We start from the raw sequence: 18,036 nt of genomic DNA on the forward strand, positions 1-18,036 counted from the left end.
TTCATTTGTTCAGCAACCATTTTGTATCCGATAAAATGAAAACAATTTTCTAGTCTGTTTTAAATCTTTGCCTTCCATGTGTCCCTTATTACCAGATGGACCATATTTTTCACAAAAACTTGATTACATGAGGCATTTTTGCCACATATTTTTGCCGAGGGAAAAAAAAAACAAAACAAAACAAAAAACCACAACATTTTAAAAAGAACCAGCCAAGCTAATGAGGTTTTTGAAATGTCATGCACATATGCTGCTTATTTTTTCTTTGCAGATTTGAAGCAAAAAGGTTTTTTTTTTAATCTGCAGCATGTTAATTTGTTCAGCATTTTTGCAGCTTTATTAACTCATTCAAATGAACAGGGAAAAAATGCAAGTAAGAACAAATAAAAAAAAAATGCACATCAAAAGGCATAAGAGTACATATTTGACTTAAGGGGGCTTTACACGCTACGACATCGCTACTGCGAACTCGGGGTCACAAAATTGGTGACGCACATCCGCCCGCATTAGCGATGCCGTTGCGTGTGACACCTATGAGCGATTTTGCATCGTTGCAAAAACATGCAAAATCGCTCATCGGTGACATGGGGACCCATTCTCAAAAATCGTTACTGCAGCAGTAACGAAGTTGTTCCTCATTCCTGCGGCAGCACACATCACTCCGTGTGACACCACAGGAACGAGGAAGCTCTCCTTACCTGCCTCCCGGCCACAATGCGGAAGGAAGGAGGTGGGCGGGATGTTACGTCCCGCTCATCTCCGCCCCTCCGCTTCTATTGGGCGGTGGTTCAGTGACGCTGCAGTGACGTTGCTGTGACGCTGAACGAACCGCCCCCTTATAAAGGAGGCGGTTCGCCGGTCACAGCGACGTCGCCGGGCAGGTAAGTAGTGTGACGGGTCTGGGCGATGTGCGGCACGTGCCAGTGTCGCACAACAGATAGGGGCGGGTACCCACGCTAGCGATATCGGTACCGATATAAAGCGGCCTCTAGTGTTTTGCTTGCCAATACTTTGGTTTTTGTTCCAGAACTGACAGAGTAGGGAATTTGAGTACCAAGTGTCAAAGACATTAAAAATATATATATATATATATATATATATATATATATATATATATATATATATATATATATATATATATATATATATATATATAGTTAAAGCTTACATCACTGCTTTTTCTGACGCAAAGACCAAAATCAGAAATGTCATTGAAAGCTATTGAAATGTTGCATGTATTCTTAGAATGTTAAGAAAAAAAAAACAAAACAAAATCAGCCAATGGAAGAATAAAAAGTTTAGAAATAAAAAAAATGAGAGGCTTTGTTTTTAATTTAATATCTACATTTTGTTTTTTTAAACTTTCAATACCCTTTTAAAGATTGGCATCGGCGTAAGCGTATTGATCTGTTATATCATATAGGAGTCGATGGGGGAAAAAATAAATACTGTTTTGGGAACCTGTTATGTCAAAAATACTATAGACATTGGGTTAATCTGCAGGTTTGTAGCATTCTAAAGCTGCGCGTCCACCGCAATGAAAGTCCGGCTACAGGGACAAATGTATTTTTATTCCTCCCGGCAGCCTCCAGCTATCAGTTAGAGACGAGGCTTTAGCCAACACTCAGTACATAGTAACCCAGTGGCTGTAACCACGTCCCGACATGAACTAACAGCCGGCTCTGCAGTGCATCAGAGCTGGGGCATGATTACAGCTGCCACTCACTATGACTGAAGTTGCTCTGGGCACACATCTATGACTAAAAGCCCAAGGCTGCCAAGAAGAGTAAAAGTGGATTTTAGTACTCAGCATAAAATCTGTTTCTCAGTCTTCATTGGGGACACAGTACCATGCTGCCACCTGGAGGGTGACACGGTTATCGCATTGAAAATTGGCTCTTCTCCAGCAGACTTTACCTCACCTGCCAGAGTCAGACTTCTTCAGCTTTGTGATAAAGCAGTAGAGAAAAGGAGAAAAAGGAAAGAAGAAAAAAATATAACCACATGCTCAACCGAGCAACCCAGGGAGGGAGCTGTGTCCCCAGATGAAGACTACAGGAAACAAATTTTACTGCGAGTACTAAAATCTACCTTTTCTAGTTCATTTTATTGGGGGACACAGAACCATGGAACGTCCTAAAGTGGACCCCAGGGAGGGAAAAAAACCAATATACTGTTGTCAACTAGCCTTCTGCCCCAACTAAAGCAGAAATCTGGGCTACTGTTGTCAGCAGTATCTTCCTACTAAGGCTTGCATCTGCCGAGGCAAAAGTATGGGCTCTATAAAACTTAGAAAATGTCTGTACAGATGCACAAGTAGCTGATTTACAGAGCTGCAAAGTCTGCCTGATGACTCACCACCAAGGAGGCTCACACCGCTCGTATAGAGTACTCGAACCCTAAATGCAGCCGCACTAGCCTTAGCACCATAGACCTGGATAAACGCAGTCTTGATCCAGCAGGCACTGGTTGCTGATAAGCGGCCTTATAAGCCAAGTCCCTCTAAAACAAAATAGCCAGGGTGGACACATGACCATTGAGGGAACTAAACGCCAGCCATGTCTCCAATCTGGACTGCAAGAATGAGAGCAGCACTGGTATGGAAAAGGACATCAGCAAAGTACTGGTAGACACACCAATGAAAATAAGCCTTTCATGTGTAATGATAGACTCTTAATGAAGATGGTTTCCAGGCCCTAGACAGTCTGAATAACAGACTGAGACAGACATGTAGCCCTCAAAATTACGGTTCAACAGCCAAGCCATCAAATTGAGTGCTCATAAATTCAGATAGAAAAACAGAACCTGGGAAAAAATGTTCGGGTGGAACAGAAGAGCCCACAGGACGTATGCCAGGAGACTGACCACCTCCAAATACCAGTTTGTCTAAAGGTGGCTTTACACGCTACGACATCGCTAAAGCGATCTCGTTGGGGTCACGGATTTTGTGACGCACATCCGGCCGCATTAGCGATGTTGTTGCGTGTGACACCTATTAGCGATTTTGAATCGTTGCAAAAACGTTCAAAATCGCTAAATCGGTGACATGCCCCCCTAATCTCAATTATCGCTGCTGCAGTAACGATGTAGTTCGTCGTTCCTGCGGCAGCACACATCGCTACATGTGACAACGCAGGAACGAGGAACCTCTCCTTACCTGCAGCCGCCCGCAATGAGGAAGGAAGGAGGTAGGCGGGATGTTCGTCCCGCTCATCTTTGCCCCTCCGTTTCTATTGGGCGGCCGCTTAGTGACATCGCTGTGACGCCGACCGAACCGCCCCCTTAGAAAGGAGGCGGTTCGCCGGTCAGGTAAGGCAGGAAAGTAGTGTGACGGTCCTGAGCGATGTTGTGCACCACGGGCAGCGATTTGCCAGTAGCAGAGGAGACGAAGTAGCAGAGGAGACGTTAACCAGCTGACAGACCGACAACAATGAAGGTTGAGATGGATAGGGCGATCCAGGGACTGTATTGATCAGTCCCAAGAGGCTTGAAGAGTTTCTTGCAGAATTCTTTACCACAGCTGACCAAACAGAACCACCTCAAACGCTCTAGGACTTTCTCTAGGACTTTCATGCAAAACCAAAAGAGGATGCTTGGCCAGACATATCAAGACCCTGACTGTGGACTAAAGAGATTACCTTTTCTCTGGAGGAAATACTGATGCCTAAATGGTATCGAACACCAACCCGAGAAATTATAAGCGCTAAGTTGGGACCAAAACAGACTTTTCTGTTGAGAATTGAAGTGAATTGCTCCAGGGTCTGAATAACGATCTGCAGACTTATTAAATTGTGAGCAAAGGATGGCACCTCAACAAAAATATCATCCAGATGGGGAAAACCAGTTATTTCCGTGGACCGTAACAGCGCCATTACCAGGCCAGTATTTTCATGAACACCCTGGGTGCTGTGGCCAGCCCGAATAGGAGACCAGTGAACTGATCGTGATCTTTCCCAACTGCAAAGTGGAGAAAAAGTTGATGGGATGGAAAACCTGGCACACGCAGATAAGCTTCCTGAATATCTATCGATGAAAGGAATTCACCGGCTATGAAAGGATGTGATCACAGACCAATGTGAATCCATCTTGAAGCAACAAAGCCAAACCCATTTGATCAGCAGAGGCTTTAAAATCTAAAATTGGCCGCATCGAACCATCCTGTTTTGGGAATAACGAAAAGTTTCGAATAAAACCCCCCTTAAGCACTTTGAAGAGGGAACTCCTACAACTACCCCTGCCCGAAGCAGGGAAACTATGGCTCGATTGAAACCGACACTCATGCTGGAAGACATGGGAAGAAGAGAATGAATACATTGATCCTGAGGAAGGGTGGTGAACTTAAATCCTATGACCAAGAGATAACTTCTCCTGACCCCAAATATTGCTGATTGCTCCAAACTATACATCTGGAAAAAAGAGGAGGCGGACACCCACCTGGAATAAACTCTTAAGTGGGGGCCGCCCGTCAAACATTGATTTTTCTACTGCCTCTGGATCGGGAGGCCTTAGACCCTGATCCAAAGGGGTGTCCCGCTGGAATGGACCTACAGGTAGTCCTATGATCCTGAGGAACCTTTGGCATGACCTGCCGACCAGACTCCTCCTGTGCTAGAAAATGATGAATGGGGTGAGCCTAAAAAGCCCTCTGCCTCCAAAAGGGATGGCTGGCACCTGTAGCTTCAGAAATTATTTTATCTAGCCTGGATCCAAATAAGTGAAAACCCTGGAATGGCAGACCTGCAAGAAACTTCTTCAAAGCTATGTCTGGCCTCCCCACCTTTAGCCATAGCATACAACAGATTGCCACCCAATAACTCACCAATTGGGGAGAGCGAAGATGCTGAGCAAATATATTTTCCTGCCTGCACAATCTGATCAGCAATGACACAGTTGACACAAATATTTAGCCCACTCGGTCACCGCCAAGTGGCAAAAAACTTGCCACCTCAAAAGCGAAACTCGCCATAGATTCTAAACGTCTATCCGTGGAATCTTTAAGAGCTGCAACTTCTGGCAGCAGCAGAGTTTTCACTTTGGATAAAGCGAGATACCTGGGTACTCACCACTGGTGGAGTAGACCAAGAGGCCACCAGTTCTGCTGGGAAGGTATATAACATCTCCTTGCAACTACACTTCTGAAAAAGTGTTTGAGTGCTCACAAGTTCTTTTCCTAACCATGAAGAATTTTCAGGAAGTTCTGCAAAGACCCAGCCACCTGCTTACCTCTCCTAAAAAACCCTGTTTCAGTGACGGGAGGGGGCAGCGTAGCTGTAACTCCTAGAGAACGCTGCCCTATCTCCCTTAATTTTCCCACTTGATACTGATCAAAACCAAATTCCGAATTAGAACCAGAATCTGAGTGCTGAGGAGAGAGAGTCCCATGAGGATAAGAAAGGGAACCAAGGCGCCTCCCCTGTGCCGTAGACAGAACAAGTAGGAACTCTGAGGTTGTCTGGACCGCATTTGCAATTGGCCATACTGTTGTGGAGTAGCTGGAGGATCCGATTCACTCACGTGATCAGAGCTCCTTGGGTGGCAGTGGTCAATGGCAATCGCTCCACAAGGATGACCAGTGTCTTGGACACCCAGGTTAACTCTGCTACAGACTGAGCTAAATCACAAGCCCAGGCAGGAGGGGCCATATTCTCATCCAAAGTCATAGGGGTCTCCTAGGTGGCTGCCAGCAGGAAAGCTGGAGGGGTACAGGTGACGCAACAGAGCACAGACTGACCAGTGGAAAACGTAGTATTACAAGTCATACATTCATAGAAGGAAACAAGTGCAGGCTACGCTAATGAGCGAGCACAGTCTTCTCTAGACTCAGACATTGCAAGAGATAGGAAATAAAAGGCAGAATGAAAACCAGAGTTTACTTTCACCAGCCTTAAGAGGTCAACAGGTACCCCATCCTATGGTGTCGGAATCTGCTCCCCGTGAGAGTTGTGAAGCGGAAGATACCAAGATGCTTCTATGCGCCACACCAAATAAGAGGAAGGATAAATCCAGCGAGCTCAAAGGTTGTTGACTAATAAAAAAATATTTTCTTTATTTAAAAAATAAATAAAAAAGTACAGACAACAGCAAAAAAACATCAGTTCAGGCAGAGATGGAAGATTACTGCTGTAAACGCACGGCAAGACGCGTTTCGGCTATACCTTTATTATTGCCATTGTATTTTCACACCACATAAAAAGGTGCCATGCCATAAAGGTGGAAGAGGTGAAGGCTGAGAGGCAGAAACCCAACATGCTGAGCCACAGCCGCTGATTGGCTAAAAATGTCCAGCCTGATGATTAGCTGGGACAGTCAGCCATCTGATTGGCAGAGAGCTCCAAATGGCCACACAAGATTGCAGATTGGTCTGTAAGACTAAGCAACAGCATCCTGCTGCTATACCTGGGCGCAGGGGGAAAAGGCTCACAACACAATCCCACTCCAGCCCACCAAGTAAACAATGCTCAGATGGGAAAGCAGGACAGCTAGCAGCCACATCAGTCCTCTGAGCATAGTCCGACCACCATTCACCAGTATCTACCACCGAAAGGAAGCTGGGGGAAGGCGGGGGGTTGGGAACACAAGAAGGAGAGGGTACCTTCTGACAGGGTCATACTTACCGGTCTTAAAGATTGAGAACGCCCTGTCTTCTGCTCCATGCACACGCGCGCTACGGGGGCAGCGGGCAAGAGCTAATGGGCTTACAGGCCTTTGCCCCAGTACCCTACTAAAGACTGTGTAAAAGGTACAAATGGTCCGGGAGAGGATACAGACTGAACAATTACAGCTTGTACTCTCCGTCGCTATGAGGGTGCAACTGTGCACAATTACACTCAGTTACCCATAAAAAAATCCATCTGAAAGACAAAGATAGGTTAGCGCCTAACCGAAGATCGGTCTAAGACAGACCCTGCCTCCAACCGACACTACAAGAAACTAAGAAAACCTGACTGACAGGCGAGGTATAGTCTATATTTTATTTAGATGTAATAGTGTCAGCCTCCAGGTGGCAGCAGACTATTCAATAGTTGTATGTCCCCCAATAAGACGAGAGTTAATTTCCGCTTTCAGTGCAGCAGTCGTAGAGCTTTAGAAGGCTATTAACCTGCAGATTAACCTACTAGCATTACGTGTTTTTTTTCTTTACTTGACAGGTTCCTTTTAACTGCAGAAAAAAAAATAAAAGTTTTATAAAACCATTAGTTTGTGTCACCAATTTTTCCGTAACATTTTTATTTTTTTGTCGATTAAGTTGAAAAAAGTATTTTTTTGCGAAGCGAGCTGAATGTTTTATTCATGCCAATAGGATTACATCTTCTATTTTGATCTTTTAGTGGGGGGCAGAATGGAAGCAGAGAATAGTAAGGTCTGATGATCAATCTGAGCATACATACTCAGACTGCTGTCACTCACAGAGAGATAGCCTCGCCCCATCAGTGACAAAGGGTGATATGAATTTTTTATAAAAGTATAAAAAAAGCATAAGTTAAATTTTTATTCTTCCTTTTTTTTTTAGATCCCATAGGAGATGTGAACCTGTGATCATGTGATCGATTACGCTACATACTGCAATATGATGGTATCATCATCATCATCATCATCATCATCATCATATCCGGTAAGGCCGGTAAGTTTAACCTCTACGGTTGGTAAAATCCTTGAGGGTTTCTTGAGAGATGCTATACTGGAGTATCTCAAGGAAAATAACCTTATGACAGAGTATCAACATGGGTTTATGAGGGATCGATCCTGTCAAACTAATTTGATCAGCTTCTATGAAGAGGTAAGTTCAAGCCTGGACCAGGGAAATGGAGTGGATGTTGTGTATATGGACTTTTCAAAAGCTTTTGATACGGTGCCACACAAAAGGTTGGTACATAAAATGAGAATAATGGGGATAGGGGAAAATATGTGTAACTGGGTTAAAAACTGGCTCAGTGATAGGAAACAAAGGGTGGTTATTAATGGTACGTACTCGGACTGGATCTCAGTTCATAGTGGGGTACCACAGGGGTCAGTATTGGGCCCGCTTCTTTTCAACATATTTATAAATGACCTTGTTGGGGGCATGCGGAGTAGAATTTCAATATTTGCAGATGATACTAAACTCTGCAGGGTAATCAATACAGAGGAGGATAATTTTATATTACAGGGAGATTTATGTAAATTGGAGGATTGGGCTGAGAAGTGGCAATTGAAGTTTAATGTAGATAAATGTAAGGTCATGCACTTGGGTAGAGGAAATAACATTTATGATTATGTACTTAATTGTAGAACACTGGGTAAAACAGACACAGAAAAAGACTTGGGTGTATGGGTGGATGGTAAACTTCACTTTAGTGGACAGTGTCAGGCAACTGCTGCCAGGGCTAATAAAATAATGGGATGTATTAAAAGAGGTATAAGTGTTCATGAAAGAAATATAGTTCTACCTCTGTACAAGTCACTAGTGCGACCGCACTTAGAATACTGTGTACAATTCTGGTCACCGATATATAAGAAGGACATAGCTGAACTGGAGAGGGTGCAGAGAAGAGCCACCAAGATTATTAGAGGAATGGGGGGCTGCAATACCAAGACAGGTTATTAAACTTGGGGTTATTTAGTTTGGAAAAACGAAGGCTTAGGGGGGATCTAATCACAATGTATAAATATATGAGGGGACAGTACAGAGACCTTTCCAAAGATATTTTTACACCTAGGCCTGCGACTGGAACACGGGGGAATCCGCTACGTCTTGAGGAAAGAAGGTTTAATCATAATCACAGACGAGGATTCTTTACTGTACGAGCAGTGAGACTGTGGAACTCTCTGCCGCATGATGTTGTAATGAGTGATTCACTACTAACATTTAAGCAGAGCCTGGATGCCTTTCTTGAAAAATTTAATATTACCAGTTATGTATATTAGATTTTATGACAGGGTATTGATCCAGGGAACTAGTCTGATTGCCGGATGTGGAGTCAGGAAGGAAATTTTTTCCCCATTGGAACTTGTTTGCCACATTGGGTTTTTTTGCCTTCCTCTGGATCAACAGGTTAGGCTACGGGTTGAAATAGATGGACTTAGAGTCTCCCTTCAACCTTAAAAACTATGATACTATGATACTGGTAGACACAGCCAGCATCTACAGTGTTGAGAGAGCCAAGCACCTAGCACTTCTCAACATCCTTTTTGTGTTAAGGGGGTTAAAAGGTTATTCCCACATAGATTGATACTTACCACGAACACTGCTGGTCTGGCTTATTTGTGGTTTTGTTTTTTTAATTCATGTTTGATTTAATATTTACAATTGTTTTATTTATTTTTTTATGATGTTTATTCCTTTATCCTTTTTTATTCAGGATACCTGGCAAGGGACGCTCTGTTTCCGATAAACTGAAGACCTCATGAAAACTGCTTTTTTTCGTAGTATGGTATCTTCCTCCTTCGTCTTCTCGGCTTGTTGCTTGTGGCGCACCAGTGGTTACATTAACTTTTGATACTGACTGCACCTGAAAATGAAGCACAATACCTTATTCCTCTTAAAACAAAACAAATGCATCAAATAACTAGCAAAGACGTAATCACAGCTAGCACAGATAGATAAAGCAGCTAGCAAAGGTCGAAGACAGCAGATTAGTAATATTACATTTAGCATAGGATGTGAAGAAAAATAAATAAAAATCTACATATTTTGTGACCCTCGAAAGAAGTATGCCAACATTTGGTAGACAAGTCTGGACAATAGCTGGTATTTTGCTTTAACAGAGCACTTTATACCAAGTTTGGCAGGGAGGGGTAGGGTAATCACTACTGCTAAGAATTTACTCAAGAGACACAAAAAGACAAACAAAAATTTACATAAAAGTTCCAAAAAGTTCACTGGAACGTGTATATCTGCTATATATTATTCCATTTTGAAGCTCCAATATATGAACTTCAAGACACATACACTCCTAGACCCAAGTGTGGCTATTTACTATAAAATGACTCTACACACCTTCCTTAGCAGAAGCTTAAGCATTTACTAAAAAGCCAGCTAGCACTGTTGACAAATTGTCTTAATAACCATCACATTTTAACCAACTGACTTTATGTAACATCACATGTATACACATTATTTGAGATTATAACACACACACACACACACGTTAAAGAGCCAGTGCATATTTGCACATACATTAAACATTGAAAGTGAAACCCGGAGAAGGAAATCACAGGATCGATTCGAGACACATTTTAATGAAATGCAAAGATGACAAAAAAGGGAACTAAATATTCAAGTGTACTGAAGAAAAATATAAAAACGCAACTTTTATTTTTGCTGACCTTTATGATACAAGACTATTTCTATGTACACAAAAGGCCTTTTTCTTTCAAATATTGTTAACAAAAATCCTGCTTCTGACCCCTGCTCATTATATTCATTGATTATTCACTGCACTGAAAACCAGGAAGCCGGAGCATTGCGGGGACAGCATCAGGGTCAGCACTGCTGAGGACAGCACCGCCGGTGACAGGTGAGTATTTAGTAAGCAAGCTCTGTGTGCAGTAATATCCAGGAGGTCATTGGAAATCCTCAGTGCAGTGAATAATCAATGAATATAATGAGCGGGGTCAGAAGCAGGACACAGCAAAGAGACAAAGAAAACAGCGCTGGATACAGGTGTATTTAGAAAATCTATTTCAAAGACCCGTGTTTTCTCCGGTACGTATCACACTGATCATATCAGTGTGCGATCCGTGTGACATCCGTGATGCCAAAGAAAAAAACGGACTTGTCTCCGTGTGTGCGTGCGGGAGCGTGAGGGGTCACACGATCCATGTGTGAGTAACTCCAGAGAATAACATGGGTACGTGTGGCATCAGTGTTAAAAACGAATGTCACACGTACCTGAAACACTGACGTCTGAAAGGGGCCTAAATCTGTGTTAGTGAGCATTTCTCCTTTGAGGAGCTATTCCATTCTCCTCACAGGTGTGGCATATCAAGATGCTGATTAGACAGCATGATTATTGCACAGGTGTACCTTAGGCTGGCGACGATAAAAAGTCACTATAAAATGTGAAAAACTAAATGAAGCATGGAATGGAGGTCTATATTCTTCTATTTTGAGTTTCACTTTTGTGTTGGATGCATTGATAGCCGAAGCTTGGCCTGGAGACCACGTGGGCAATGATGTGAAGACGTTTTCACAAGGGAATAGAAGTGTCCCTAGAGGCATTTTCCCATACAATGCCAGGCTGTGACTTTGAACATGGTAGCGTGGTTTGCAGGTTTGTGGACTTGTATCTCATAGAACACATTTGGGGCTTCATTGGTCTGCAATTGCAAAGGCATCATTTGTGTGCCCCAGTACATTCAGCGTGGCAGAACATTCATTAGACAACCATTAGTAGACTCCTTGCCATGCTATCAGTGAGGTTAAGTGCGTCTAAAATTTTGCGCATCAGTTCCTATATATTGAACAAAAATAATCACAACACTTTTTTTTTATTTTTTTACTGCCATTTTTCATGAGCTTAACTCAAAGTTCTTAAGGCCCTGTTACACGCTACGATTTATCTGACGATCTCAGTAGCAATGTTACACGCCCAGATCGTAATTACGATTTGCCGAGATTGCTCATAGGTCGTTTATTAGCGGTCACACGTAACGATTGCACAAGCGACACAAAATCGTTCAGCGATATATTGTTTGACCAAGGCGGTTGTGTGGATGTTGTTTGTCGTCTGCAGGGTGTCAAACGTACCAATATATGCGATCCAAACGACGAACAATATTTTGAAAATGGACGACGTGTTAGCGGTCAACGATTTTCATCCTATTTGCGATCGTTTGGAGTCGCACGTAGGTGTCACATGCAACAACGTCGCTAACGATGCTGGATGTGCGTCACGGAAACCGTGACCCCGCCGACATATCGTCAGATAAATCGTAGCGTGTAACGCCGCCTTAAAAAGGCGAGGCAAGCTGTCCAAAGGAATCTAGTTTCTGCAAGACAACGCCTCTGCTCACACTGCACAGCAACTATGGCAAAACTGGCAGAGCTGGGCTTCCAGGTGGTTGACTACCCACCTTATTCACCAGATCTAGCTCCCTCCGGCTATCATCTGTTTCCAAACCTGAAGAATCACTTCAAGAGTACCAAATTTCCCACTATTTCTGATGCCATGGCTGCTACAGATGCCTGGTTTGAGGCACAACCGAAATCCTCCTTTTTGCTAGGCTTACAGAACTTGGTATACTGATATAACAAGTGTGTTGACATCAGTGGAGACCGGTTTAAATGCCGCGCTAAAAACCAGAGATGCTGTAGATAAAAAAAACATATCCTTTATTTCACAGTTCTACGCGTTTCAGAGACATCGCAATCTCTCCTTCCTCAGGAAAAGAAATCATTATATCATTTTTCCTGAGGCAGGAGACGGAGATGTCTCTGAAACGCGTAGAACTGTGAAATAAAGGAACTTTTTTTTATCTACAGCATCTGTGGTTTCTAGCACGGCATTTAAACAGTTTTTCATGCCATTTTATTTATATTATAAACTGCTTTCCGGGGCCGCTGCTAAACCGCAAAAAAGCACTCACATGTGTTCATAGGTGGCTGTGACTTGCACAACCTTACCAGGTGAGTATATCTCTTTCTGTCTCTCTACCCTCATACCGGGTAAGACCCTATTGCGCTTTTCCCCCCTACAGCTTTGCAAGACATCAGTGGAGAGTATGTGGAATAAATGTAAAGTTTCATCATCCTATCTCTGTTCTTTCTGGGTAAAGCCAAAGACTTATCAGCAGTCCCTGGTATATACAGCTGCAATCAAAGTGATTCACCCCCTCTGTAAATTTTGCTAATAAATCTAATTAGCAAATTGTGTTTGCGATAAAATGATACAAGTACACGAAGTCCCTCAACACAACTGACACATTACTCCAAACCCATCACAAAATTAGGTATTTATTGACTATTACACACTCAGAATTATGCAACTTATTCATGAAAAGCATCTTTAATACAAAGAGCATCCTCTCACTCTTATGAGTTGAGGTAAGCATGACGCACTATTCAGACACCAGGTTTTGGCAGTGCAGGTAAGGAATCTTAACAGATTCCTAATGGGCTACTTTCCAGTAAACCGTTCATAAATCTTTTGTTAATAGTAGAAGTTGCCTTGAAGGATAGTTTTACATTTTCATTAAGGCCTTTAGTCATCTACATCCACATGATGGATAGTACCCAACAATACATAAGTTTTCAGACTACACGTGATTTAGCCCATTGTCATGACACAGTGGTTACTTGCCTGAGAATAAGTGAATGAGGAAGCAATCTGTAAACCGTGAAAGAATGTTTTGTGGATTCAAACAGTACAAGTGTGATGAAAGCCTGCTAAGGCTGTATGCGCACGTTGCGTCGTGACAGCACATGTGCGCTTCAAATCGCTGCAGAAACACTGCGTAATGAATGCAGTGTTTCTGCAGAAAAAAAGCCGATTTCATGCGCTCTGGTTGCAGCCTCTCTCATAGACCGAGCGGGACCTGCATCCAAAGCGCCCGAAAGAAGTGACATGTTGCTTCTTAGAACACAGCGATTTGGAACAAAATCTTGGCATCCAAATTGCTGCGCTCTCAAACGCAACGTGCGCACGTCTCCTGCACAATCTACATAGCTTGGTTTAATATTTATAACAATTTATAACAGAATACAAAAACTACATGTACCTCTAATGTCAGTAAAATGCAAGTATACAGTCAAGTTGGATTATTACCATTTTTACTGACTAGATTTACTCCCTTCTAAGCGTGAATCTAATCCTATATGAAAAGTGTAAAGCATTAATGCTTGTATATAATTTTGTTATTATTTCATAACCTTAAATGGCTTTAACCACAAGAGGAATTGCTAGCCATACAGATTACAAAAAACAAAATGTACAGTATATTCCCAGAAATTTGGAAAACTGACTAATGGAAAGGGAGGAATATATTTCTTTATTCACTTATGTGACTAGTCCCATGCTACATACAAACGGACATGACATGCACAAGTGCAGCTATTGGTGTAAATGGAAAAACAGCCTGAAAGTGAGCACACAGATTAGAAGAAATGTGAAGCAAAATAAAACAGATCGGTCAAGCAGACTAGATTAGGTGGTTAATGGAATCCAAAAGAACCAAACAGCACTCTAGAGTTCCGTACCTTTTCATGCCCTGACAGCTAGCAGGAAAGGAAACAAACACATATGTGACAGTGACAAAAGAAAAAGGTGACAGCGTCGACAATTTATCCACGCAATACACACAGGAGCTGAGCAGAAAAATGCACAAACACTACAGATATGCACAATTAAAATCAATACTCTACTATTGGTTGGTTGCTGCAGTGAAATGCAGGGAATAAAATGTAACAATGGACACAACAGTAAATGTTAATGAGTATCAACTAGTCCATCAGCGACCGCCACCAACAACATTCCCCATACCCGTGTGGTAGCTATTCTGTTAATACTGTTTGTACTGTCAAAAACCTACAATCTATACCATTTTAGATCGCTATAGTCCAGTGTAAGAACCACTGGAAGAAGCTCAATGAGAAAAGTACTGAAAAATATATAATGTATTAAAAAACAAAAAATTGATTACGTTTCTCAATATAATGAGAAATCAGCAGCAAGATATTATAGTAGGAAAACCATCCTTATACATGCAAAACTATAGGAATGTTTGACAAGAAAAGAGTTTTATACAGCTGCATAAAATGCACAGACTGCGTCAAGTATGTTTTTTGTCCGAAAGCATACCGGTACCTTCATTGACTTGTATGTGGAGGCTTCAATTGCCTCCTGCATCAGATGATGCATGCTGGATTTTTGTTTTTTTATACCACCATATAAATATACAGCGATGTGCATAAACCGATATTATGGTGCATCTAGGATTTTTCCATATAGGACCCATACCATTCCAAAACATGATCATGTACAGGAGCCAGTAGTTGTCAATGAAATGTTAACCCAAAAGTGAGGCACTACTAGTTACCTTACCTTCTAGAGTACACCTATCTCACACATAGTGTGCCTGTTTACCACACAGAGGAACCATTTTTATTGAAGAAGAAAAAAAAAAAAAGTTTAAACAAAACATAAACCACAGTTGGATAGCATATACTAATCACATCCAAATACTCTGCGGCACAGATTGATGAATTTTAGGTGCCCAATGAAGTGGAGTACTTTTTCTAAGTAATATATAAACATTAATATAAACATTTTGCTCAGACTTCTGCATTTTTGTCCAATTAGATCACTTAGTCATACAGTGGTTGAGTGAAAAGTCGCTTTTGATTTAGTTACATGTGCAAAACAAGATATACTATAAACGGGGTGTCATTTTTTCAAGTGACTATATTACCAGAGTGTTAACAGGAAATGTGAATAGAACCAGATACAAGAATACAGATTCTGTAAATAAACAGGTTGATGCAACTTATACAGACAGCAACACGTAATATTTTACTTGAAGACATCAAGACTGGAATAGTTTCCGGTTTTAGAGAGACCTTTCCCTTTAAAGAGGACCTTTCAAACTTTTCTGGACACACAATGTAACAGTAGCTGCAGAGCGGCATAAAATCTTTTCGTGGAGTTTTTGGCCTCTCCATTGCAGAGAGGTTAGCAGTCAAAGTATTTGGCAACTAATAGTTTTAATAAAAAAAAATAAAAGAAAAAATAAAAGTTAACGCCAAGTGGGTCTTATCAGAGTTTTCATTGGGGAGGTGTACTGCACCCCCCTGAAAGATGCACACTAGTAATGAGAGGGCACTACCATGCTCAGCACTCGTAACAAGCAGTTGAACGCTTGGACGGGCTCGACTCATGAACACAGCATAATGGGGGTCAACGAGGAACTCGAGCATTTTTCCAGAGTTCTCCACTGACTCCCATTATACTCTGTTCACGAGTTGAGCCCCGTCCAAGCGTCCAACTGCTTGTTTCGAGTACAGAGCATAGTAGTGCTCGCTCAACACCAATGCTGACCAATCAGAAGCAGGCAGCAACACTCAAAAGGAAAGAAGAACCAGCACCCACCGTAGCCTAGAGTAGATTTGTCAGTGTATGAGATGTAATGTCACAGCCCTAACTTCCTGCAGGAGTCAGTGGGGGAAGAAGCAGTGCAGCTAAGTTTAGCTGTGTCACATTACAAACCCTATCAGTTCTCCTGATTACTGAGTGTCTCAGTAATCACACTTATATCTGCTGTGCTTAAAAAACTTGTAATCGCTCTGCAGTGGGATCATGGATAGTATTACATCCACACAAGTAAATTGTGAGTAAATTCTGGGCTATTCCTGCATGAGATATAGTGAAACCCTGCCCTGACCTCACTACACTGAGTTTAAGTAGAGCACAACAGATCTAAAAGTGTGAAACTGACACGTTGAGCTCTCATCCGATGAAAGGCAGTGTGGAGGTGGGGAAGTACAGTCCAGCTGACAATGCTTGGAGAAGAAAGCTGATAGATTATAATGTGACTCAGCTAAAGACATCTGTGCTACATCTGCCCCCATGCGGATCTTACCTAAAAGGTGTTACTCATCTGTGCTTTCTAATCATGCAGGAGGTTAGACCAGGAGATCAGGGATGTATGACAATATAAATACCCCACACTGAGGAACCTGCTCCGATCTATGGTGGGGTGCGTGCCTTCCCTTTTCTTGCTTGCTGCTTACAATTGGTCAGCACAAAACAGGAAAATGTACATGCCCCTATAAAAACTGTCTGATAACACCCACTTGGACTTAAGAGAACTCATTAGGTGCCAAATACTTTGATTTCTATCATAATATCTCCTTAACTGAGGTTAAAAAAAAAAAAGTTTTACACCACTCTGCAGCAATTATTACATATGCGTCCAGTTCAACATGAAAAATTTGGTGAAAGTGACTATATGGTGACTATATGTATGTTAAGGGGACGTATCTCAGCAGAATATTAAATTACAATAAGAATACCACTAAATGAAGCAGTTTGTATTTTCAGATTGATTTCTTTGTGTAAAGTAAACCCTGTCCGTCTGTTTGCAACTGAATAGTTTTTAGACAGACTATTATTCAAGCTAAAATGTTATATATATTATATATATATATATATATATATATATATATATATATATATATATATATATATATATATATATATATATATATATATAAATAAATATATATATATATATATATATATATATATATATATATATATATATATATATATATATATATATATATATATATATATATATATATATATATATAAAAATATCTGGCAACATCCAAAGATGCTCACTTTTGCAATGGAAGTGGGTGATGGCAATAACGTTATGACCCTGTTGAGACAGGTCTACAATCAGCAGGTATTGTTCACATGTCCTCTTCATAAGAATAGGAAACATTCACAACCGTGCACACCACGCTTCTCTGCAGGTATAGGAGTCACTCATTTTTTATGCTGAAATCACCGGACCAAAAAGAAAAAACAAAAACGCATCACCAGCACAGCCGCACACACTTCTGACAGGAACGTGCATGTGTTTCTGAAACACATGCACGTTCACCATACTGATCCGCAGACGCTTGCACTGCTTTCCCTGCCCACCGGCCATCCTGTGATTGGTGGCAGTCAGCTGACAAGCTGACACACAGGTTGGTGTCTTGTCTAGCTGCAACCAATTACACGCGCCGGTGGGCGGGCAAAAACAATGAATATTGAATTGTCGGCTCCAGAAGGGAAAAGCGTGACCCGGAAGGAGTTTGTTGCTATGACACAGACTCAGGTGAGTACCCGCGCGTGCTCCTACCCACCTATCACCTCCACAAACATTTTTAATCTCCAGATTCTGGTCCTGATAGACTTCTATGGGCACCGGAATCAGCAGCACATTCTGACTTTTTTTTTTTTTTTCAATCCGGCAGTGATCCGCCGGTCCCGAATTTTGGCGGATTCGATCAACTATAATAATTATAAATGACCTAGTGGATACAGTTAAAAATAACCTGACAGATGA

At 41.7% G+C, this 18,036-nt stretch overlaps 1 protein-coding gene across 3 annotated transcripts in view; it reads right to left on the reverse strand.

The window, feature by feature from the left end:
• The window catches only part of GRAMD4 (GRAM domain containing 4), a 179,028-nt gene that overhangs the window by 17,939 nt on the left and 143,053 nt on the right, over positions 1-18,036 (reverse strand). For 2 of the 3 annotated variants that reach the window (XM_075345113.1, XM_075345115.1), the window contains 2 exons: positions 14,177-14,194; positions 9,344-9,488 (listed from right to left, as the gene is read on the reverse strand). In XM_075345113.1, coding sequence (XP_075201228.1) covers positions 9,344-9,488; positions 14,177-14,194 — 163 coding nt within the window. The remainder of the gene's footprint in view (positions 1-9,343; positions 9,489-14,176; positions 14,195-18,036) is intronic. The other variant, XM_075345114.1, reaches the window with a different exon arrangement.

Source organism: Anomaloglossus baeobatrachus, chromosome 4 (assembly GCF_048569485.1).
Source record: "Anomaloglossus baeobatrachus isolate aAnoBae1 chromosome 4, aAnoBae1.hap1, whole genome shotgun sequence".
In the NCBI taxonomy this organism is placed as follows: domain Eukaryota; kingdom Metazoa; phylum Chordata; class Amphibia; order Anura; family Aromobatidae; genus Anomaloglossus; species Anomaloglossus baeobatrachus.